At 37.2% G+C, this 24,575-nt stretch overlaps 1 protein-coding gene across 5 annotated transcripts in view; it reads right to left on the reverse strand.

Moving 5' to 3' along the window:
- Positions 1-24,575, reverse strand: part of VAMP7 (vesicle associated membrane protein 7) — a 62,050-nt gene that overhangs the window by 12,333 nt on the left and 25,142 nt on the right. For 3 of the 5 annotated variants that reach the window (XM_077146083.1, XM_077146086.1, XM_077146082.1), the window contains one exon: positions 13,019-13,086. The exons of the other annotated variants lie outside the window; for them this stretch is intronic. In XM_077146083.1, coding sequence (XP_077002198.1) covers positions 13,019-13,086 — 68 coding nt within the window. The remainder of the gene's footprint in view (positions 1-13,018; positions 13,087-24,575) is intronic. 5 annotated transcript variants of the gene reach the window in all.

Consider the following 24,575-nt stretch of genomic DNA (forward strand, 5'->3'; position numbering starts at 1 on the left):
AGGAAAGAGATTGAAACAGTCATAAAAAAACCTCCCAAGGAAGAGAAGTCCAGGACCAGATGGCTTCACATGTGAATTCTACCAGGCATTTAGAAGAATTAGTAACAATCCTGTCCAAACTCTTCAAAAAAGTTGAAAAGGAGGGAAAGCTACCTAACTCCTTCTATGATGCCAACATCATTCTAATACCAAAGCCAAGCAAAGACACTACAAGAAAAGAAAATTACAGACCAATCTCTGCAATGAATAAAGATGTAAAAATCCTCGACAAAATACTTGCAAATCAAATCCAGTAGCACATGAAAAGAATTATACTCCATGGCCAAGGGAGATTTATTCCAGGTATGCAAGACTGGTTCAACACAAGAAAATCAATTAATATGCTATACTAGATGAACAAATTGAAGGGAAAAAAAACATGATCATCTCGATTCACGAAGGAGAGTCATTTGACAAAATTCAGCATCCTTTCTTGATAAAAACACTTCGAAAGACAGGAATATAAGGAAACATGATAAAGGGAATATATGAAAACCTACAGCTAATATCATCCTCAATGGGGAAAGACTGAAAGCTTTCCCTCTAAGGTCAGGAACAAGACAAGGATGTTATTCAGTGGCTGAGAGAGTTCAAATAGAGTTGAGAGGCTTCTCTGGAGGTCACTTTAATGCAAGATTCAGCTAGACATTGCTACCTATCATGACTTACCAAAACCATTCCTGCCAATCCTAAAGAACACCCAGGGCATTATATAAGATTCTACAAAGGTTTCATGCACTAGGGTAACTTTCCAGAAACCTACAATCTCCAGATGGGTCCCTGGACCAGATGAGTCCAGGGGCCAGATAAATGCAGGGGGCCAGCCCTTCCAGAACATGAACTAGTTCCATCCCACTATCCCACGTTATCAACAGCCCTTTTCGATATGAAAAAGTTAGAAAGGGCATAGCCTGAATACCCTTAGATAGTGGAAGAAGGTTCAAAGGTGATAGTGGAGTTATACAGAGAAGGTAGGGTTAACAAATGAGTATGATTGCTGAATCATTACAATGATATTTTTTTTTAGTTTACAGTACTTTAGAGAAGCTATTAGTAAAAACTAAAATTGCAGAATTGTAACCCATACCAAACTCTGAAATCTGTTCTACAACTAATTGTTGCGATGTACTTTGAAATTTATTGGTTTTGTATATATGTTATTTATCACAAAACAGAAAAAAAAGAGAAGGAATAGTATAACAGAGAAGATAAGATTTAAATCAGTATGACTGCTGAAAATTATATTGATATTTCTTTTGGTCTCCAGTGTCTTGGAGCAGCTAGAAGAAAAAACGAAAAATCGTGAAACAGTAACCTATACCAAACTTTCAAATCTGTTCTATAACTACTTAAAATGTACTTGGAAATTTACTGCATTATATATATATATATGTTATATTTCACAATAAAAAACAAAACAAAAATGAAACAAACAAACAAAAAGATTCTACAAAGGTTCCACTTACTAGGGTAACTTTCCAGAAACCTACTACCTCGAGATGGATCCCTGGATCAGATAAGTCCTGAATCCTAGAGGGCTCAGCCTCTCCAGAACATCAGACAGTTCCATCTCCCTATTCCATATTATCAACAGCCCCCTCCAACATGGAAAAGTTAGAATGGGCATAGCCAAAATACCCTTAAACAGTGGGAGAAAGATCAGAGCTGAAGATGGAATTATACAGAGAAAATAGGATTTAACAAATGATTATAATTGCTGAATCATACTGAATTGACATATCTTTTAGTCTCCAGTATCTTACTGCAACTAGAAGTAAAAACCAAAGCTTTAGAATTGTAACCCATACCAAACTCTGAAATCTGTTTACAACTAATTGTTGTGTTGTGCTCTGTAATTTAATGCTTTTTTGTATATATGTTATTTCTCACAAAAGCAAAGCTGATTGTGTTGATTAAAAAAAAACTCACAAATTGGTAAATTTTGAAATTTAAAATAGATACCATGGCAACCTAGCTTTAAATGAATTATGGTAGAAATAATATAGTTTCATAAAAACTAGAATGTTTAGAACTAAACAATAGTGAAATCACTATGCATCTAACTTGTGATTGTAGTTAAAAGATTACATAGTGAGAAATTTATAGCTATAATGAAAATTTAACAAAAGGAAAATGTTGAAAATTAATCACTGAAAAAGTCCACTTAAAATACTAGAAGAACAAGTGAAACAACTATAGCCAATAAAGGGAAAGAAAAAGCAAGATTTAATGAAACAGAAAAAATAATAAAGAGGTTCAAAAAGCCAATAGTCGGCACCTTGAAAATACACACCTGTCAGGCCTGATGGGAAAAGAGGAGAAGGTACTAATAACAAATATAAGAACAAGTTGAGATATATATTACAAAGTAAAAAAAATATGAAAAATCTTATATTGCTTTGGAAAATTTATATAAAAGGGACAATTGCCTAGAATCAAAAAAAAGACCCCTGTCATCCACAGACAACTGATTTTTGACAAGACTGCCAAGTCCACTCAACTGGGACAGAACAGTCTCTTCAACAATGGTGCTTAGAGAATTATATATACATATCCAAACAAATGAAAGAGGACTTCTATCTCAAACCTTATACAAAAATTCAAACTGGATCAAAAGACTTAAACATTAGATTAAGAACATAAAACTCTTAGCAGAAAATGTATGGAAGTATCCTAAAGATCTTGTGACAGGAAGTAGTTTCCTAGACCTTACACCGAAAGCACAAGCAATGAAAGAAGAAATAGATAAATTGGGATCGCCTCAAAAATGAATACTTTCATGCACCAAAGTACTTTGTCAAGAAAGAAAAAAGGCAGCCTATTCAATGGAAGACAATATTTGGAAACCACATATCAGATAAAGGTTTAATATCCAGAATATATAAAGAGATCCTACAACTCAACAACAGAAAGACAAAACAATCCAATTAAAAAATGGGCAAATGAAACTGTAGTAGTTTAGAGCTGTTATGTACCCCTTAAAAGATCATATTCTTTTTTTATGATTTTTTTATTGTGAAATATATACAAAAAAGCAATAAATTTCCAAGTACATTTTTTTTTGCTTTTTATTTTATTATCTTTTTTGTAAACTTTTTTATTGTAGAGTATAACATATATAAAAAGCAAAGAAAGAAAAAAGCAATAGTTTCCAAAGCACTCTTCAACAAGTAGTTACAGGACAGATCCCAGAGTTTGTCATGGGCTACCACATGATCCTCTCAGATTTTTCCTTCTAGCTGCTCCAGAATATAGGAGGCTAGAAAGCTTAAATACTTTTTTATCACCACAATCGACTTTTTTTCTTTTCTTTTGAAAAATAACATATATACTAAAAAGCAATAAATTTCAAAGCACAGCACCACAATTAGTTATAGAGCATATTTCAGAGTTTGACAGGGGTTACAATTTCACAATTTAGGTTTTTACTTCTAGCTGGTCTAAGATACTGGAGACTAAAAGAGACATAAATGTAATGATTCAGCAATCATATTCATTTGTTAAATGCTATCTTCTCTGTATAACTCCACCATCACCTTTGATCTTTCCATCCCTCTCTTTACAGGTGTTTGGGCTATGGCCATTCTAACTTTTTCATATTGGACAGGACTATATGATGTTCTGGAGAGGCTGTGCCCTCTAGGTTTCAGGACTTATGTGATCCAGGGACCCATATGGAGGTTGCAGGTTTCTGCAGTTACTCTGGTGCATGGAACCTTTGTAGAATTTGCCCTAGGTGTTCTTTAGGATTGGCTGGAATTGTCCTGGTTGGGGTTGGCAGGTTATGATAGGTGGCAATGTCTAACTGAAGCTTGCATAAGAGCAAACTCCAGAGTTGCCTCTCTGCCACTCTTTTTGTTCTCTCTCTGCCATTGATACTTTATTAGTTACATTTCTTTTCCCCCTTTTGATCAGGATGGAATTATTGATCCCATGGTGTCAGGGACAGATTCATCCCTGGGAGTCCTCTACCACGTTGCCAGGGAGACCTTCGCCCCTGGATGTCATGTCCCACATAGGGGGGAGGGCAATGATTTCACTTGCAGAGTTGGGCTTAGACAGAGTGAGGCCACATCTTAGCAACAACAGAGGTTCTCCAGAAGTAACTCTCAGGCATACGCAGTATCAGGGGAATCCTGATGGTAAACTTTAATAGTTTCATATTTTTTTCTCCCATCCCTCAAGGTACTTTGCCAATACTTTTTGAATTATCTGCTTAATATACTCTAGGATGTATCCAGGCATTACATTAAGCTATACAGGATTAAAGGACCTCTTTCTTATTCTGGGATCCCTGTATTTCAATTGTTCAAATAACTTATGCAGACAGGTTGAGTTGGATTATGTGCTACAGAAAATTTCAGTTCCAGATAATATAAACCTTTCACCCTTTGGTCTCAAAGAGTAGTGTGGTTCTAAAATATAGACATTGTCTTCCTTACCCCTATGTTCTGAATTACTTCAACCTCAACTTGATTGTTTCATTCTTATCTCTAAATAACAGGTTTTATTTTTATATGCCTCTCAAAATCCAAAATAATAACCACTCTGGACTTAAAGCGACTGCTATAAGAGCTTATAATCTAGGCCCTGTTTTCTTGTAAGCATTTTCTAAAGGAGACCATACAATAATTGCTCTTTTGTTTCTGGCTTATTTTGCTTCATCAAATATCCCACAGGTTCATTCACAATATTGCATGCCTCATGATTTCATTCCTTTTTGTGGCAGCACAATATTCGATTAAATGTATACACCAGCATTCGCCAATCTACTTCTCAGTCAGTGTATCCTTCAGCCACCTGCATTCATTAGGCATCATGTACAATGCCCAAATCCAAAGTCCATCAACACTCTCAATTTTAGATAATTTCTTTGTTCCCTAGAGAATGATAACCAATAAACACACCCTCAACAATTAGGAAATCCAAATCTCCCCCTATCTTGTCCCTTCCCCCATTATTTACCCCTGCTGTTGCTGTGGTACTGCTGATGTTTTCCTGTTAAACATCAGCCCATAGCATGCAACAGCAGTTTTCCCCCTGTACCCTGGACTTAAACATTCTTTGTACATGAATCATACCTTTGAAGTAGTTCTTATAAGAACTTATTTATATTTCTAGTGTTAATCAGTGGGACACATACGTCTATACAACCCCTTTCAATCTTGTTCACCTTGATATTACTTATAGACCCACTAGAGAATCACCTTCACATCTATCTATTCCCTTACATTTGAGTTCAACTTCATTAGCTAACCGTTTACCCATCTCTAGCTTCTATGTATCTCTAAGTACCCTATATTCTGTATTATAAGCCTCTGATTTTACCTTTACCATGGTCATAAAAGTGGAATCATACAGTATCTACCCTTTTGTATCTGGCTTATCTCACTCAGCATTATGTTCTGAAGGTTCATCCATCTTGTCAAGTACTTCAGGACATTGTTTCGTTTTACTGCTAATATTCCATCCACATTTTGTTAATCCACTCATATGTTGATGGGTACTTGGATTATTTCTATCTTCTGGCAACTGTGAATAATACTGCTATGAACATCAGTGAGCAAATGTCTGTTTGTGTCACTGCTTTCAGCTCTTCTGGGTGTATACCAAGAAGTGGTATTGTTGGGTCATAAGGCAACTGGATATTTAGTTTCCTAAGGAACAGCCAAACTGTCTTCCATAGCGGTTGTACCATTATACATTCCCACCAGCAGGGCATAAGTGTCCTAATTTCTCCATATCCCCTCCAACATTTATAGTTTCCTATTTGTTTAACAGCAGCCATTCTTATAAGTGTGAGGTGGTATCTCATTGTAGTCTTGATCAGCATTTCCCTTACAGTTAATGAAAATGAGCAACTCTTCATGTGCTTTTGAGCCATCTGTATTTGTTATTCATAAAAATACATATTCATCTCTTTAGCCCATTTTATAATTGGGTTGTTTGCCCTTTTGTTGTTGAGTTGTATGATTTCTTTATGCATACAGGATATCAAACCTTTGTCCAATGTGCGATTTCCAAATATTTTCTCCCATTGAGTTGACTGCCTCTTCACCTTTTTGACAAAGTCTTTTGAGATGCAGAAGCATTTGATTTTGAGGAGTTTCCATTTATCTATTTATCTGTTGGGACTTTAGCCTAGTTATAGGTTTGGAAGAAATGAAATGTGGTGGGGGTGGGTCTTGAAAAGAATTAGACATATCTTCCAAGCCATTTGCTTCAGGGTCTTCATTTGCAGTTTCATCTGGTGAAACAGGATTAATCACTCTAGGGCTAAACCCTTCAGGAGGAGGTTGGGTGGCCAACTCCTCAAGGCAGGCTGGAGGTGGGGCGGTTATGTCCTCAGAGCAAACTATTACAGGGTTATCTAGAGAAGACTCAGCATGACCTGTGGCTACAACCTCACCCCCGACATCATTATCAATCCATATGTCACCATCCCAATTTTCAGGGTCCCACTCCTTTCCAATCAATGCCCTCACTTTAACGGCAGACACCGTGCAAGATTGAGATTTCTGTTTACATTGTAAAGTTGCTACTCTAACAATAAGATTCTGAGTCTGATTTTCAGAGATCTCAAATCTACGGCTACAGGAAATAAAATTTTCCTTCAGGATACTCATAGATATGTCTACATCTGTCAGAGGGTGCTTAAGCTTCTTGTTTGAAGCCTTAAGCCCATCCTTTTCATTCCTTAATGTAGCCAGTGTATCCAACAACAACCAGCCAACATCTCTATACCTCTTACTTCCACAAAACTCCATAAAGGTGTCAAAAACATTATCCCCCAGAGTCTGGCTTCGTACAAGCAAAGAATTAGGAGAATCAAATGGTGATATTTTGACTATCTCTTTTGCCAACTCACTCCATGGATTAGAAGTGTCATTCTGATTATGGGAGTCAGAATCCTTAGTGTCTTTGAGTCCAGTCAGAGTAGAAAACCATTCACTAAAACCCATTTTTAAGATTGTGTTTCTTAAGAACCACTCCTGGTACCAAGATGTATTAGTTAGGGTTCTCTAGAGAAACAGAATCAACAGGGAACACTTGCAAATATAAAATTTATAAAAGTGTCTCACGTGACTGAGGGAACGCAGAGTCCAAAATCTGCATGGCAGGCTGTGAAGCCGATGAGTTCGATGGAGGGTCTGGACGAACTGCACAGGAGAGGCTCGCCTGCCAAAGCAGGAAGAACCGGTCTCTTCTGAAACCTCCTTAAAAGGCTTCCAGTGATCAGATTAAACATTACTCATTGTCGAAGATACTCCCCTTTGGCTGACACACCCCTTGGCTGATTACAAATGGAATCAGCTATGGATGCAGCTGACATGATCATGATCTAAATGTCCTCATCGCAACAGACAGACCAGCATTTGCCCAACCAGACACACAGGTACCACCACTTGGCCAAGTTTACACAAGAACCTGACCATGACATATGCCCTTTATCATACTGAGGAAGTTTCCTTTGATTCCTATCTTTTGAAATGTTTTTATCAGCAAAGGATGTTGAATCTTGTTGCATGCTTTTTCAGCATCAAATGGGATGATCATGTGATTTTTCCCTTTCAACTTGTTAATGTGCTGTATTACATTAATTGATTTTCTTGTGTTGAACCATCTGGCATTCCTAATATAAACCTTACTTGGTCATGGTACAAAATTCTTTTAATGTGTTGTTGGATTCGATTTGCTGGTATTTTGTTGAGAATTTTTGCATCTATGTTCATTAGGGAGATTGGCCTGTACTTTTCCATTCTTATAGCATCTTTACCCAGTTTTGGTATTAAAATATTACCGTCATAAAATGAGTTAGGTAGTGTTCCTTTTTCCTCAATGTTCTGGTAAAGTTTGAGCAGGATTGGTGCTAGTTATTTTACTTTGTTATTAAGTAAATAACAAAGATTAAGGCAGAGGTAAATGAATGGGAGAACAAAATGACAATAGAATCAATAAAACCAGAAGTTGGTTCTTTGAGAAAATCAGTAATTCTCTTCTTCTATTTGCTTTGGGGTTAGTCTCCTGTTCTTTCTCAAGTTCCTCCAGGTGAACAGTTAAAAGTCTTCGATTTTTGCTCGTTCTTGTTTTTTAATATAGGCATTTAGGACAATAAATTTCCATCTCAGCACAGCCTTTGACTCATTCCATAAATTCTGATATGTTGTACTCTCATTTTCATTCATCTCAGGATAGCTACTGATTTCTCTAGCTATTTCTTCTTTGACCCACTGGTCGTTTAAGAGTGTGTCATTTACTCTCCATATATTTCTAAAAGTTCTCGTTCTTTGGTGGTTATTCGTATCCAGCTTCATTCTATTGTGATCAGAGAAAGTGCTTTGAATAATTTCAATGTTTTTAAACTTATAAAGACCTATTTTGTGCCCCAGCATATGATCTATCCTGGAGAATGTTCCAGGAGCACTAGAGAAGAATGTACATCCTGGTGTTTTGGGGTGTAATAACCTATATATGTCTGTTAAGTCTAATTCATTTATCAAGTTGTTTAACTTCTCTATTTTCTTGTTGATCTTCTGTTTGGTTGTTATAGCTATAGAGGAGAATGGTGTATGAATCTCCTACTACTGTTGAAACTTCTATCGCGCCTTTCAGTTTTGCCAATGTCTGTTTCAAGTTCTTTGGAGTGTCTTGATTAGAAGCATAAACATTTACGACTGTTATTTTTTCTTGGTGCATTGTCACTTTTATTAATATAGTGTCCTTCTTTGTCTCTTATGCTGTCTTCACATTTAAAGTCTATTGCATCCAGTATTAGTATAGCTATTCCTACTTTCTTTTGGTTACAACTTGTGTGGAACATCTTTTTCCATCCTTTCACTTTCAATCTATTTATATCCTTGTGTCTAAGATGAGGCTCTTGTTAGCAGCATATAGCTGGATTATATTTCTTAAACCACTCTGCCAATCTGTATCTTTTAATTGGTAAGTTTTGACCATTAACATTCAAATTCATTACTGAAAAGGCATTTCTTGAATCTACCACCTTATCTTTCGGATTTTATTTGTCAGATTTATACATTCTTTTTCTTCTCTCTCTCTCTCTCTCTCTCTCTCTCTCTCTCTCTCTCTCTCTCTCTCTCTCTCTTTTCTAATTTTTGGCACGGGCAGGCTCTGGGACTCAAACCCAGGTCTCTGCCATTGCAGACGAGAATTTTGCTACTGAGCCACTATTGCACCATCTCCCCTCTCTCTTTTTATACTTTAAGTTACTCTTACTGGTAATCTTCAATTCTGTGCCCACATCCAGAAGTCCCTATCCAGCCTTTTTTTTTCAACTGGCAGAACTCCCTTTAGTACTTCTTGTAGGGCTGGTCTCTTGCTGACAAATTCTTTCAGGACTTGTCTGTGAACATTTCAATCTCTTCCTCAGTTTTGAAGGACAATTTGGCTGGGTGCAGAATTCTTGGCTGGAAGTCTTTCTTTTAGGATCTTAAATATATCATACCACTGCCTTCTCACCTCTGTAGTGCCAGTTGAGTAATCTGAACGCAGTCTTATAAGGTAACCTTGTATGAAGTAGGTTGTTTTTCTCTTGCTGCTTTCAGGATTTTCTGCGTCTCTTCAACATTTGACACACTGATTAGTATGTCTCTTGGGGAAGGCCTATTTGGATTTATTCTATTTGGAGCTCATTAAGCTTCTCTGACTTGCATACTTATGTCCTTTGTAAGGGCTGGGAAGTTTCTTCCCATTATATCCTCAACTAATCTTGCTAACCCTTTACTCTTTTCTTCTTCTGGGAAACCAATGATTCTTACATTTGTGTGCTTTGTTTTGTCCATCATTTCCCTGAGATTCAATTCAAATTTTTCCATCTTTTTTTGCTATTTGCTGTTTTGAATGTTTGGAATCAGTTGTCCTCTTCTCTAGTTTGCTTATTCTTTCTTCCGCCTCTTCAAATCTGCTGTTGTGTGTCTCCAGTATGTTTTTATTTGGTCTTCAGCATCTTTAATCGCTGTGATATCTGCTATTTTTCTATTTATTCTTTCTATTCCTCTTTATGCTCATCTCCTTTATGTCATTAGCTATCCCATTTATTTTATTTAGTACAGTTATATGCACATTTTTGATTAGTTGTTCCAATGTCTGTGTCTCCTCTGGTGTTTAATTTGGTAGTTAGGCTGGGCTATATCTGTCTGCATCATATGTTTAGTGATCTTCTTCCATCTTCACGGCATGTAAATATCTTGATTAGCTTACTTTGGAAATTCATTTCCCTCAGTAGTCTAAAGTCTTGTATTTGTGGGATGGATGTTGAGCAGGATGCAGGGTGGGGCACAACAGTGCAGTGATTGTGATGTGTTGCAGCACAGGTATAGGTGCAGGTTGGGGATGCTACACTGGTGCCTGTGAGCATGGGTGCTCAGCGGCACGGGAGGATGTAGCTGCATGAGTGCAGGTCTGAGGGGCAAGGCCCTGGTGTGCATTGGTCTAGGGCTCGTGGCCCTTTGTGTGCATGCAGAGCTCAGGGCAGCAGGTCAACATTGCGCCTGCATGGTCTGGGGGTGGATGCATCCTAGCTGCGCAGATCAGTGCTTGCCCAGAGCTGGGGGGTGTGAGTGGTGGCCGTGTGCATGCACAGACCTGGGAGAGCTGTAAACTGATGTACACGTGTGCAGAACTCAGGGGGGATGGGGTGGGGTTGCATGACTGTACAAGCTGGGGGTGGGGGTAGCCTGGTTATGGAGGTAAGTGCCCACAGCTTTTATGAGCTGTCAACCACCTGCAGGGACAGGGCTGGGAGGTAGGGCTCGGGAGGGGTGGGGTAAGACTGCTTGCACAGGAGAGGTGGGTTGGTCTGGGGCAGGCGTGTGCGTGCCTGGGATGCAACTGTGGAGCGGGTACACACACGAGGGGTTGAAATGCGGGGAGGGTAATGGGTGACGGAGCTCACGTGTGTGGGCTGTGAGTCATGGGTTGCAGGACTGTGCTGGTGAGGATAGAGTGTTCAAGGAATGTAGCTTGGCTTACTTCCTAGTCCCCATCTCCCCTTCTATGCATTCCTGAGGACTCTAGGCTTATTGGAATCCTTTATAAGAAGAATAAATTCAGAGATAGTGAGAGAAAGCCACAGAATCTAAGAAGCTGAAATGGAAACTGGAAGAAAAGGAAGAGATCAGGAAATGCCTCCATGCACCTTGCCATGTGACAGAGGAACCAAGGATCCCAGGCAGCCAGCCCTAGAATGCCAGAGTCTTCAGGGAGCAACCATTGCCTTGATGATGCCTTGATCAGGACATTTTCCCAGCCTCAAAACTGAATAAATCACCATTGTTTAAGCTGAAACATTTCATGGTATTTGCTTGAGCATGCTAGGAAACTAACACTAGGTTTCTGTCAGTTAAAATCTAGAGAGTAGTAATAGGTGAGTTCTGCCTTGACTCCCTGGTTTTTAACTGAGGGGTAAATGAAATTATATTCTAAGGAATCTGAGGAAATCTCTAGCATGAAAACCAGCATGCAGTGCTTACATGACCTTTTGTGTTTAATCCAGCCTACTGCATATTATAAAAATAAACAATAACGTTTTATAACTCTCCCAGCATTTTGATGAGAGAGAGTAGGCTGCTAGGACAGTTTCTGAACGAATGTAGAAAGACTGTTAATCAGAAGGGAGAAGGGTGATTATGACTCATAACTATTATGTTTCTGAATGTCCATTTTTCTGGTTTGAGCAAAATCTGCATCTCTGAGTTGGTGGGAAGCAGTGGAAAGATTTTGTATCTATTTTCTCACTGTTGGAGCCTTCTGTAGAGGTGAAAGTGTATGTGATCTAATGAATTTAATTCACCCTCGTTCCAACTAAAATTTTTCCCAGAAAAAAAAAATAGCTGAGATGAGCTAGAAGTACCAAAGAAATTGGTATATAGATCTAGGAAAATATTCCTTTGCCCTCTTTGCCCTCCTGGAAATGGGTCACAGTGTTGTCTAGGTGGTTTGACTTGCTGCATGGTGCCATCCTTTCTCCCATTGTCACATAAAATGGACATCCTTTCTCACACTGTCATATAAAACCCTGTTTATTCAACTGCTACAAAACTCAGTAAGTAGTTTTTACATCCTCCTAAGACCTGGTATTAATAGATGCTCTGTAAAAATAACGATAAAAGTAACAATAAACTATTTAAATAGTTCTACTCTGTACCAGATACTGTTAGATATTTTACATTTCCACTTCACAGACCAGGACAAGTGAGGTACAGTGTGGTTAATTTACTTGCCTAAGATCACAGAGATAGGTTCAAACCCAGCCTGGTTCTAGAGCTCAAGTGCTTAACCACTACATTCATCTGCCAGTCATAACAAACGTGATTGCTGACTGAAATCAAGGTATAAACATCTACTATGTATCTAAATTTGTAAACTGTGTGGACTCAAATTTTCAGTGATCTCTGCCCCCTGTCTATTTACCACATATCTATCCTCTTCCCTCTTTATCTAGTAATCAGGTAGAAAATGCAAAGACACCACAATCATAGCATTAAGTAGATCATAGGACGCATTGCCCCCTTTAAGGCTCATTGGCCCTTCCCAAATCATATCATTTGCTTGGTACAAGGAAAGCTCAAGTTATCACAGTAAGCAAGAAAGTGGTTGAACTGTCCAGTTTTCAGGATTCATACTGGTCACAACGGGCCCACATATATATTTGCTCCATATTTTACAAATGTGCACAGGGATCAAACCAGTACATGCAGCAGAGATGCTAAATGTAGGCATCAACCCAAAGAATGTTTTTGTAAATTCAGTGTTTTCCAAACCAAAGCCTTTTTAACAGCTATTAATGAATCACGGCTTTTTTGTATGCTTTATTGTTAATCTCACAATCACAACTTAACAAATATGAAAAGGAAAAAACACAAATTACTGAAGTCAAGGCATGTTCCTATTATGTTAGTCATCAACTGCAGTTCCCCTACTTCATATCTTGAAAACTATGATCATATTCCATACTTACTGAATCCACGAGATTTTCTGTTTTGTCTATCAACAATTCCAATCTTTCTCCCCGCTGAGCTACCAGATCTGAAATTATTGGAAGAACAGAAACGATCATGTTTTACATTACAGATATGCTATGTTTCTCTTTGTCTTAAGCCAAATCTGATTTTAATTACAGTTGGTATTCTTGAAAGTTCATCTTTACTACAGAAAAACCCTTACAACTTTAAGTCATAAAAGACTTTAGTAACAGCTTATCAACTAAAGTAGTGGTGACCAATGTTTTTTTATAAAGGACCAGTAATTAAATATTTTAGGATTTGTGGACCATAAGATTTCATTGCAACTCCTCAACTCTGTCAAAGTCAATATGTAAACAAATGGGCATGACTGCATTCCAAGAAAACTTTATATAGAAAACATGCAGCAGACCAGATTTATCCCAAGGGTTGCAGACTGTAAATCCCTAAATTAAAGGTATGATTAAAGATATTATTTGAGTCTAAAAATAAATGGGATCCCTAAAATTAATGAGAATTGGACACTTCCAGAATGGCAGTGTGAGGAACTCCAAAGATCCAGTGAAACAACTATAACTAATGAAAATTTAAAAACCCAACAAACAAAAATCTCATTTAAAATCTCTGGAAATTGTGTGTATACGAAGGGCATGCAGCAAATGGAGAAATATTTAAACAAGTAAATTAACTAATTCTCAGCAAGAAAAGCAAAAGCCTAGGGCATTTGGGCCAAGACCTGCTTCCTCCATTCCAACTCCCAGCTCCGAGATGGCTACTACTAGAAAATATGGCCAAGAACACAGGACTCCCTTTCCCACCAGTTACCAGTCAAGGGCTATGCTTTCTTTTCAGCAGGGGCAGGTTTCCAGTACTTCTTATCTGTAAGTGCACCAGCTCCATGTTGTAGAAGCTGTATTCCAGTAGGGTATGGCTCATAGGTCTGTCGTTCCCTTCTTCCACCCAGCCCCCACTCATAGGACAGATGCTCTACCTCAAGTTGCAGGTTGAGAATACTCCCCCAATTAGCCCTTCCCCAATTCACTCATAGGGAGGAAGTTCCATGCTGGGAGAGGCAAGCTGAGAAAACCAAGGGCTACCACCCCTACCATGTGCTTCACTAGTAGAGAAACAGTATCACCCTGAAAGAAGTGGCCCACTGTCCCAACCCACAGTCAGTGGCTCAAAGATTTGCCCAGGAGTGGGGCCCTAAGGGGATAAACTTTATTTAGGACGGAGAATGAGGAATTTCAAGTCTAAAGGTGTCATCAAAAACAATGGATATTTTGGAGATAGACAATTAAGATGAAGCTGGTAGCTTCATAACAGCAACAAGGTAAGCCAATGGCCAGCTAGAAGTTTAACAGACAGAACAAGACAAAGAAAGAGCTAAGAAGAGTCCTTCTGGGGTACAAAAAAGCCTCCAAGACCGGCTTCAAAGAAAAAAAAACTGGCCTGTACATTGGGCCCTCATTAAACTGAATCATAGGCACTGGCAAAAACAACAGAGCAATCAGCCCACAATTAGTGTAGGCCTACAGCTGGGTGTGATGCCAAAAGAGGCAGATCAGCTAGAAGATAAACATGGATATTAGGGAAAGAGACACTCAGAGAGAGCCCTGCTAAAATCAGTCATCACAGGATGACTGTTTACACATCAAAGACTGCTTCCTGTGAGGAAGGATGTCAGAGGCTGCACATTTTGGGAGAAATAGACTTCACTGAAAAAATCCAGCTCAGTCCCTATCTAAATGAGCAAACAGCAACAACAATCCCCAAGGGAGGGGGGTGGCAATCAGTATCTAGAGATGTTACAATACACTGTCTAAACTATATAGTTTTCAACGAAAAATTAAGATATGAAAAGAAACATGAAAGCGTGACCCATACATAGAAGGAAAAATTTAAAAAAACAGGCAATACAAACTGACTTTGAGAGGTCCAGCTGTTGGAGTCAGCAGATAAAGACTTCAAAGTAGCCACTGTAAATATTTCAGAGAACTAAAGAAACAAGACAAGATGCAAGGACGTCCATTCTTAACCTCTATTCAACACTGTACTGGAGGTTCTTGCCAGGACAATTAGGCAAGAAAAATAAATGAAAGGCATTGAGATTGGAAAGGAAGAATTAAAACTAATCTATTTGCAGATAACATGATCTTGTATATGGAAAATCTATAAAAAAGACTTAAAAATCTATTAGAACTAATAAATGCGTTCAGCAAGGTTGCACAGTACAAGAACTATAAGCAAAAATCAATTGTATTTCTGGGGGACTTCTGGGAAGATGGGAGAGCTGAATGGAGTGAGTTCACTCATGCTCTGAGAAACAAGACAGGGGATGGGGAGAAAATGACCAGGGCTGCAGTCCCAGGTTATGAGTAAACAAACAGCATCTTTAGGCAGTTTTGGGGAGGACAGTGGCAGGGTTATCGGAACAGGGAGAGCAGGCAGGATGGGTCAGGTGATCAAGATCCCCACCTGCACAGGCTGCGGTGTGTGGGGAGGTGCGATTGGAGGAAACTGACCATACTCCACTTCAGCCTGCCCCAGCTACCGGCTGGGGAGACTCCCCACACAGGTCATGGTGGTGAGTACCTGTGAGGGGCCCAGATGTGGCCCGATCATCCACTCTGGGGGGCTGGGCGTCAGGGCAGAGACAGCAATTGCCCAGCCATGCTGGGAACAGCTGCCCCACTGGTGTGGTGTCTGGCAGACCCACCAGCACTGCCGTCGGCTGATCCCCTGGGTGCTGGTCAATTGCCCAGTTCCACTAATACAGAGACCAGCCCTCCAGCTACCACTGCCCAGGATGAGTACGCCATCCTCGACCCACTGCAGCAAGGGTGTGTGGGGCTAAAGGAGGAGGAGCCTCGGGATCACCACCTGCTGGGGAGAAGGGATAGTGCAGATAGGCTAACTCCCTATCTGTCAAGGTTTTTATTTAATTTTTTTTTCTTAATATTCTTTTTTTCTTCCCCCCCCCCTTTTAAATATACATTTTTATTAGTAGCTTTTCAATTATCTTTCATTTATTTATTTATTTTTGGGTGCATGATCTGGGAATCAAACCTGGGTCTCCTGCATGGAAGGGAGGCATTCTAACCACTGAACTACCTGTGTACCCTATCTTTTAGTTTGATATTTATAGATATTTTAGATTTTTATATTTTTATTGATTCCTTGTTTATTTATTTCACATATTATTATTTATTATTCCATTTAATTTATTTTTATCATTATTTTTTCTTTCTCTTAAATTTTCTTATCCTTTTCTGGGCACCAGTCTGACTTTACTCCCAGTATGTCTTAGAACATCTTCTGATTCTGGGGCCTACTACTATTGAGGTGTGCTTTTTTGTTGTTCTTGTTTTTGTTTCTCATATTTTTATTATGTTCTTATTTTATTTTATTCTCATTATCTTCTTCTTCTTCTTCTTCTTCTTTTTAGCGCACAGGCCAGGAGTCGAGTTTGGATCTCCTGTGTGGTGGGTAGACATTCTGCCACTGAAGGACCTGTGCATCCTGGCCTAGCTTCTAATAGATCATCAAGTTGAACTATAACCCCTACATGAGATACAGAACTTGACTTTGCAGAGAATAACCAACAAACCAAGTGCAAAAGGAAACCTTCAGCAAAAAAAACAAGTAAATACAAAACTTTAGAAGAGTGAAAGAAACCAACTAACCAACTTGCAAAATAACCATATCAAGATAATCAAATGCTCCAAACTCAATAGAAAATCACAAAGCACATGAAGATTCAAGCAGAAATAGCCCAACCCAATGACCAAATCAAAATTCCAGAGGGGACACAGGATATGGAACTACTCAAGGATATTTATAAAGAAATAAAGGATATCAAGAAGACACCAGAAAAGCATAAAGGAGAATTCAGAAGGTTAAACAGAAAAATGGCAGATCTCACAGAAATGAAAGATATAATAGACGAAATCAGAAATATATTAGAGATACACGATAGCAGATCTGAAGAAGCAGAAGGAAGAATAAGTGAGCTAGAAGGTAGAACAATTGAACTAGAGTTCACAAAAGAACAAATGGCAAGAAAGAAAACATGCACCTGGATCTTAGGGAAGATGTTCAACAAGAGGCGTACAAATATAATAATCACTGGTGTCCCAGAAGGACAAGACAAAAGGGTTGGGAAAATTACTTGAAGATATAATCAGGGAAAACTTCCCAATCCTTACAAAGGACATTAATATGCAAATCAAAGAAGCCCTACAAATTCCAAATAGAATTGGAACAAGACTGGTACAAGATACATACTGATCAAACTGTAAGATAATGAAGAGAAACAAAAATTCCTGAAAGTAGCAAGAGAAAATCAATCGATCACAAACAAGGGAAACACATAAAACTGACTTCAGATTACTCAATAGGCACCATGGAAGCAAGAAGGCAGTGATATGATATAGTTAAGATCCTGAAAGAGAAAGGCTTTCAGCCAAGAATTCTTTATCCAACCAAGTTATCCTTAAAAATGAGGGAGAGTTTAAAATCTTCAAAGACAAAGAGAGATTGAGAGAACTAGTCAACAAGAGATCTGCCCTACAAGAAATACTAAAGAGTATTCTGTCAGCTAAAAAAATAAGACAGGAGAGGGAGGAGGGCACAGAATTAAAGAATATGAGTAATGGTAATTTAAAGGAGAGAAGGGAGAGAAAGAAAATAATATACAGCTCTGACAAATAAAAACTAAAGGACAAGATTAGAGTCAAGAACTGCTTTTTCAGTAATTACTGTTAATGGACTAAACTTACCAATCAAAAGATACAGACTGGCAGAATGGATTTAAAAACATAATCCATCTATATGATGTTTATAAGAGATGCCTCTTAGACTCAAAGACACAGACTGAAAGTGAAAGGATGAGAAAACATCTTCTAATGCAAGCTGTAACTAAAAGAAAGCAGGAATAGCTCATTAATATCAGACAAAATAGACTTTAAATGTAAAGGTATCATAAGAGTCAAAGAAGGATACTACAAATTAATAAAAGGGACAATTCATCAAGGAGAAAAAACAATCATAAATATGTATACTTCCAATCAAGGAGCTCCAAAGTTCATGAGGAAGTCATTGGAAGTACTGAAGGAAGTTATAGACAAATCAACAGTAATAGAGGAGACTTTAATACACCACTCTCCACTATACATAGAACAACCACACAGAGAATCAACAAGAAAATAGAGAACCTAAACAATTGGGATAAATGAATTAGACCTAACAGATATATATAGATCATTATACCACAAAATACCAGGATATACATTCTTCTCTAACACACACGGAATGTTCTCCAGTATAGATCACATGCAGGGATAAAAAACTAAGTCTTTATAAATTTAGTAAGATTGAATTTTTCTAAAGCACTCTCTCTTATCACAAAGGAATAAATTTGGAAATTAAAAATCACCAAATAACCAGAGCTTTCACAAATATATGGAGATTAAACAACACACTCTTAAATAATCAGTGGGTCAAGGAAGAAATTGCTAGTGAAATAGGTAAATATCTGGAGACAAATAATAATGAGAATACAACACATCAAAACTTATGGGATGTGACAAAGGGTGTGCTGAGAGGGAAATTTATTGTCCTAAATGCCTATATTAAAAAACAAGAAAGAGCAAATTTTGAGAATTTAACTGCTCACCTGGAGAATTTAGAGAAAGAACAGCAAACTAACCCTAAAGCAAGTAAAAGAAGAGAAATAATAAAGATTAAAGCAGAAATAAACAAAATAGAGAACTTTTTTAACAATAGAAAGAAACAACAAAACTAAAAGTTGGCTCTTTGAGAAAATCAAGAAAATTGATAGATCCCTAGCTAGACGAATGAAGAAAAAAAAGAGAAGGGACACAAATAAACAAAATCAGAAATGAGAAGAGAGTCATTACTCCAGATCATGAAGAAACTTTAAAAAATCATAAGAGAATATTATGAACAACTATATGCCAACAAACTAGACAACTCAGATGAAACAGACAAATTCCTAGAAATACACAAATTACCTATACTGACTCAAGAAGACACAGAAGATCTCAACAAACCAATTACAAGTAAAGAGATTCAATCAGTCATTAAAAATTTTCTCATAAGGAAAAGTCGAGGACCAGATGGCTTCACAGGAGAATTTTCTCAAACACTGTTTGAATTATACAGCATGACCAAGTGGGATTCATACCAGGAATGCAAGGGTGGTTCAACATAAGAAAATCAATCAACATAATATGCAGCACATTAACAAACTGAAAGGGAAAAAATCACATGATCATCTCGATTGATGCTGAAAAAGCATCTGGCAAAATTCAGCATCCTTTCCTGATAAAAAAAACTTCAAAAGTTAGGAATCGAAGGAAACTTTCTCAGAATCATAAAGGGCATATATGAAAAACCCATAGCCAGCATCATACTTAATTGGTGAGAAATTGAAAGCATTCCCCTTAAGATCAGGAATAAGATAAGGATGCCCACTGTCACTACTATTATTCAACAATGTATTAGAAGTCCTAGCTGGAACGATTAGACAGGAGAAAGAAATAAAAGGCATCCAAATAGGAAAGGAAGAAGTAAAATTTTCAATATTTACAGATGACATGATCCTATATTTAGAAAACCCTGAGAAATCTACAGTTAAGCTACTTGAGCTAAAAAAACAAATTCAGCAAAGTGGTGGAATATAAGATTTATGTACATAAGTAAGCAATGACTTATCTGAGGTGACAACTAATAAAAAATTCCATTCAAAACAGTGACCAGAAGAATCAGGTATCTAGAAATAAGCCTAACCAGGCATGTCAAGGACTTATATACAGAAAATTACAAAAAATTGCTAAAAGAAATAAAAAATAACCTAAATAGATGGAAAGACATTCCATGCGAAGGTTGGATGTTGTCAAGATGTCAATTCTACCCAAACTGATCTACAGATTCAATGCAATACCAATCAAAATCCCAATAACCTTACTTTGAAGAATTACAAAAGCTAGCTATCAAATTTATATGGAAAGGAAAGAGACTTTGCATAGCGAAAGATATCCTTTAAAAAGAAAAGTGAAGTGGGAGGACTATCACTTCCTGACTTTAAAGCTTACTATAAAGCCACAGTGGTCAAAAACATCATGATACTGGCACAAAGATAGAAGTATTGACCCATGGGGTAGAACTGAGAATGCAGAGATTGAACACCAAATTAATGGACATCTGATTTTCAATAAGGCCCCCAAATCCACTGAACTGGGACAGAATAATCTTTTCAATAAATGAGCATGGAAGAATTAGATTTTAATAGCCAAAAGAATGAAAGCTGACCCCTACCTTACACCCTATACAAAAATTAACTTAAAATGGATTAGAGACCTAAATGTAAGGCCAGTACTATAAAACTTCTAGAAGAAAATGTAGGGAAACATCTTCAAGATCTAGTAATTGGAGGTAGCTTCTTAAACTTTACACCTAAATCACAAGCAGCAAAAGAAAAAATAGACAAATGAGAACTCCTTAAGATGAAGAGCTTCTGTGTATCAAAGGATTTTGTTAAAAAGATGAAGCAGCAGCCAACTCAATGGGAGAAAATATTTGGAAACCACATATCGGATAAAGGCTTGATATCCTGTGTACATAAAGAAATTATACAGCTCAACAACCAAAGAACAAACAACCCAATTATAAAATGGGCAGAGGATATGAACAGGTACTTTTCTGAAGAGCAAATGCAGATAAAAAACACATGAAGAGATACTCATCTTCACTGGCTATAAGGGAGATGCAAATTAAGACAACAATGAGATATCACCTCATACCTATAAGAATGGCTGCTATGGAATAAACTGGAAACTATAAATCTGGAGAGGATGTGGAGAAATTCAAACACTTACACACTGCTGGTGGGACTGTATTATGGTTCAGCTACTATGGAAATCAGTTTGGCGATTCTGCAGAAAACTAAACATTGAATTTTCCTATGGTCCTGCAATACCAATACTCAATATATACCCAGAGGAGCTGAGGGAAGTGACAGGAACAGACATTTGTAGATGGATTTTCATAGAGGCACTATTCACAATTGCCAAGAGATGGGAACAATCCAGGCGCCCATCAATGGACGAGTGGATAAACAAAATGTGGTATATACATACAAACTGAATATTATGCACCAGTAAGACAAAATGATGTCCCAAAACATATGACAATGTGGATAAACCTTGAGGATATAATGCTGAGTGAAATAAATCAGACACAAAAGGACAGATATGATTTCATTATTATGACTCTGGTAAAGCCTCCAGTGTTTTGGAGCAGCTAGAAGGAAAAATCTGAGATGAGGAAATGGTAGCCCATGACAAACTCTGGGACCTGTTTTGAAGCTGCTTGTTGAAGTATGCTTTGAAATATGTTATATTTTACAACAACAACAACAACAAAAAGTAAAAAAAAAAAAAAGCATAGTTGGCTACAGCAATATTAGATAAAATAAATTCCTGAAATCAAACATTTGAAAATGTTTAGTAACATAGGTGACTCCTATAGCAAAGTTGTTTTTTGTAATAACTTTGCACTTGATATTTTGAGAATGTACAGTTTTGATAGTTAATCAAATGGTATTTAAGAGTGTTTAATATTTCAAATACAAGAAATTTTGATATCTGTATTTGTAGATTTTTTTACTTCCTTGCTTTAATTTTAAATTGATTTATTAAACATATTATACAAACAGGCTTTAAAATGATTATTTAGATATTTTATTTAAATATGCCTATGAACAAGCGAACAAAAACATCCATTTTAGGTGGTTAAGATTTCCATATGTTAATTGTAAAAATATATGCATCTCTATATTTTCCTGAAATCAGGAAAATATTTAGTAACATAGGTAATTACCATAGCAACACTGATATTTGGAGTAACTTTCTACTTTGTATTTTGAGAACATTCACAGTTTTAATAGCTGATTAAATGGTGTTTAAGTTAGTGTTTAATATGTAGGAATTTAAGAAACTCTGCTATCTGAATTTGTGGATTTTTTTCCTTGTTCCTTAATTTTAAATTGGTTTATGAAACCTACTGTGCCAACACAGGTTTTTCAATGATTATCTGGATTCTTTATTTAAAAATGCCTATGGTTAAGCTAACTAAGATATCCATTTTTGGTGGTTCTAAGTGTATTGTTTGTTTTCTTAAATAAAACTATTTTTAAAAAATCAGTTGTATTTCTATAAACTAGCAATGAACAATCCAAAAATGAAATTAAGAAAAAATTCTACTTACAATAGCATTAAAAGGAATAAAATACTTAGGAATAATTTAACAAATGAAGTGCAAAAATTGTGCTTTGAAAACTACTAAACATTGTTGAAAAAGTTAAAGACTAAACAAACACATCCCATGTTCATGGATCATAAGATTAATATTGCTAAAATGGAAGTACTCCTTAAACTGATCTAAAGAGTCAACACAATCCTTATCAAAATCCCAGCTGGCTTTTTTACAGAGATTGACAAGCTCATCCTAAAATTCATATATGAGGGACCCAAAACAGTCAAACTAATCTTGAAAAAGAACAAAGTTGGAGGATTAACACTTCACAATTTTAAAACTTACTTCAAAGGTACAATAATCAGGACAGTGTGATGCTAGCATAAGGATAGATATATAGATCAATAGAACAATACTGAGAGTTCAAAAATAAAACTATGCATCTATGGATAACTGATTTTCAGTAAAGGTCCCAAGATCATTCAATGAGTCAGACTGGTCTTTTCAACAAATGGTACTGGATATCCACATTCAAGAGAATTATGGTGGACCTCTTCATTACCCCATATACAAATATTAACTAAAAATATATAATAGAACTGAATATAAGACCTGAAACTAAAACATCCAATAAATAAACAGAAGAGTATATTGTTATATCATTGGATTAGGCAATGGTTTCTTATATATGATATCCAAAGTACAAACAACAAAAGAAAACAATAGATGAACTGGACTCCATCAAAATTAAAAACTCCTGTGCTTCAAGGACACCAGAGAAAGTGAAGACAACCCATGGACAGGGAGAACATATTTGTAAATCATGAATTTGATAAGAGTTAGTACCCAGAATATATAAAGGACTACAACTCTACAATAAAACAACAAATAACTCCCTTTAAAAATGGGCAAAGGATAAGAATAAAAATTTCTCCAAAGTAGATAAAGGAAGATATACTAATGACCTATAAAGTGCATGAAAAGATATTCAGAAAAAGCAAGTCAAACCACGAGTTACCACTTCACAACCACTATGTTGGCTATAACTAAAAAAAGCCATAATGACCAGTATTGGTGAGGATACAGAGAAACTGAAACCCTCATACATTGCTAGTAGGAATATATAATGGTGCAGCCACTTCAAGAAAGTTCGGCCAGTTCTTAAAACGTTAAATATGGAGTTACCATGTGACCCAGCATTTTACTCCTAGGTATATACCCTAGAGAACTGAAAAACCTGTAGTCACACAGAAACTTGTACATGAATGTTCATAGCAGTATTATTAATAATAGCCCAAAAGTAGAAATGACTCAAATGTCCATCAATGAATGAACAGATTAACAAAATGTGGTGCATCTAAACAATGGAATGTATTGTTATTCAACAATAACAACAATTTCATTGTTATTCAACAATAAGAAGGAATGAAGTAGACTATCTGCTGGTTTGAAACTGTTATGTACCCCAGAAAAGCCATGTTTTTAATCCTCAATCAATATTACTGGGTGGGATCTTTTTGATTAAGTTGCTTCCATGGAGATGTGACCCACCTAATTGTGGGTGGGGCCTTCTGATTAGGAGATTTCCATGGAGATGCACCTCCACCCATTCAAGATGGAGTTGCTTACTGGAGTCCTTTAAGAGGGAACCATTTTGGAAAAAGCTTCAGCGCTGACACACCCAGGGAAGCCATGTGAAAAGAGAAGCCTGGAGAGAAAGCTAGCAAACATCACCATATGCCTTCCCAGATGAAAGAGAAATGCCAAATATCATGAGCCCTTTCTTGAATCCAACCCTTTCTGGATTTCTTAGTTTGTACATTTTTATGGCCTTACCTTAGAATTGTAAACTTATAACTTAACAAATAAATCCCTTTTATAAAAACGTCAACCCATTTCTGGTATATTGCACTCCAGCAACATTAACAAACTAAAATACTACCCCAATCAAGATGGTGAGTGAGACACTTCAGAGTTCTGGTCCCTGACAGAATCTTTGAACAAACAGCAAGAAGTAGCAGAAACATCTTTCTCAAAGCTCCAGAAAACAGTAAATGGAATGCAGAAACAGGGCAAGTATGAATCAAGAAAAATGTTATTTTAAGTGGTAGGATCTGTGGCCTCAGCTCAGAGCCAGGACATACAGTGAGTGTTCATCCCTGGTTCTGGTTCCAGAGGAAGCAGAGGAACCCTTGTGCATATACTGGGAGCATGTACATCTGGTCCAATCTGTCTGGTGGTGCCCTGAGGGACTGCATGCATGGAGAAGGCAGT

The sequence above is a fragment of the Tamandua tetradactyla genome, chromosome X (assembly GCF_023851605.1).
Source record: "Tamandua tetradactyla isolate mTamTet1 chromosome X, mTamTet1.pri, whole genome shotgun sequence".
Lineage (NCBI taxonomy): Eukaryota > Metazoa > Chordata > Mammalia > Pilosa > Myrmecophagidae > Tamandua > Tamandua tetradactyla.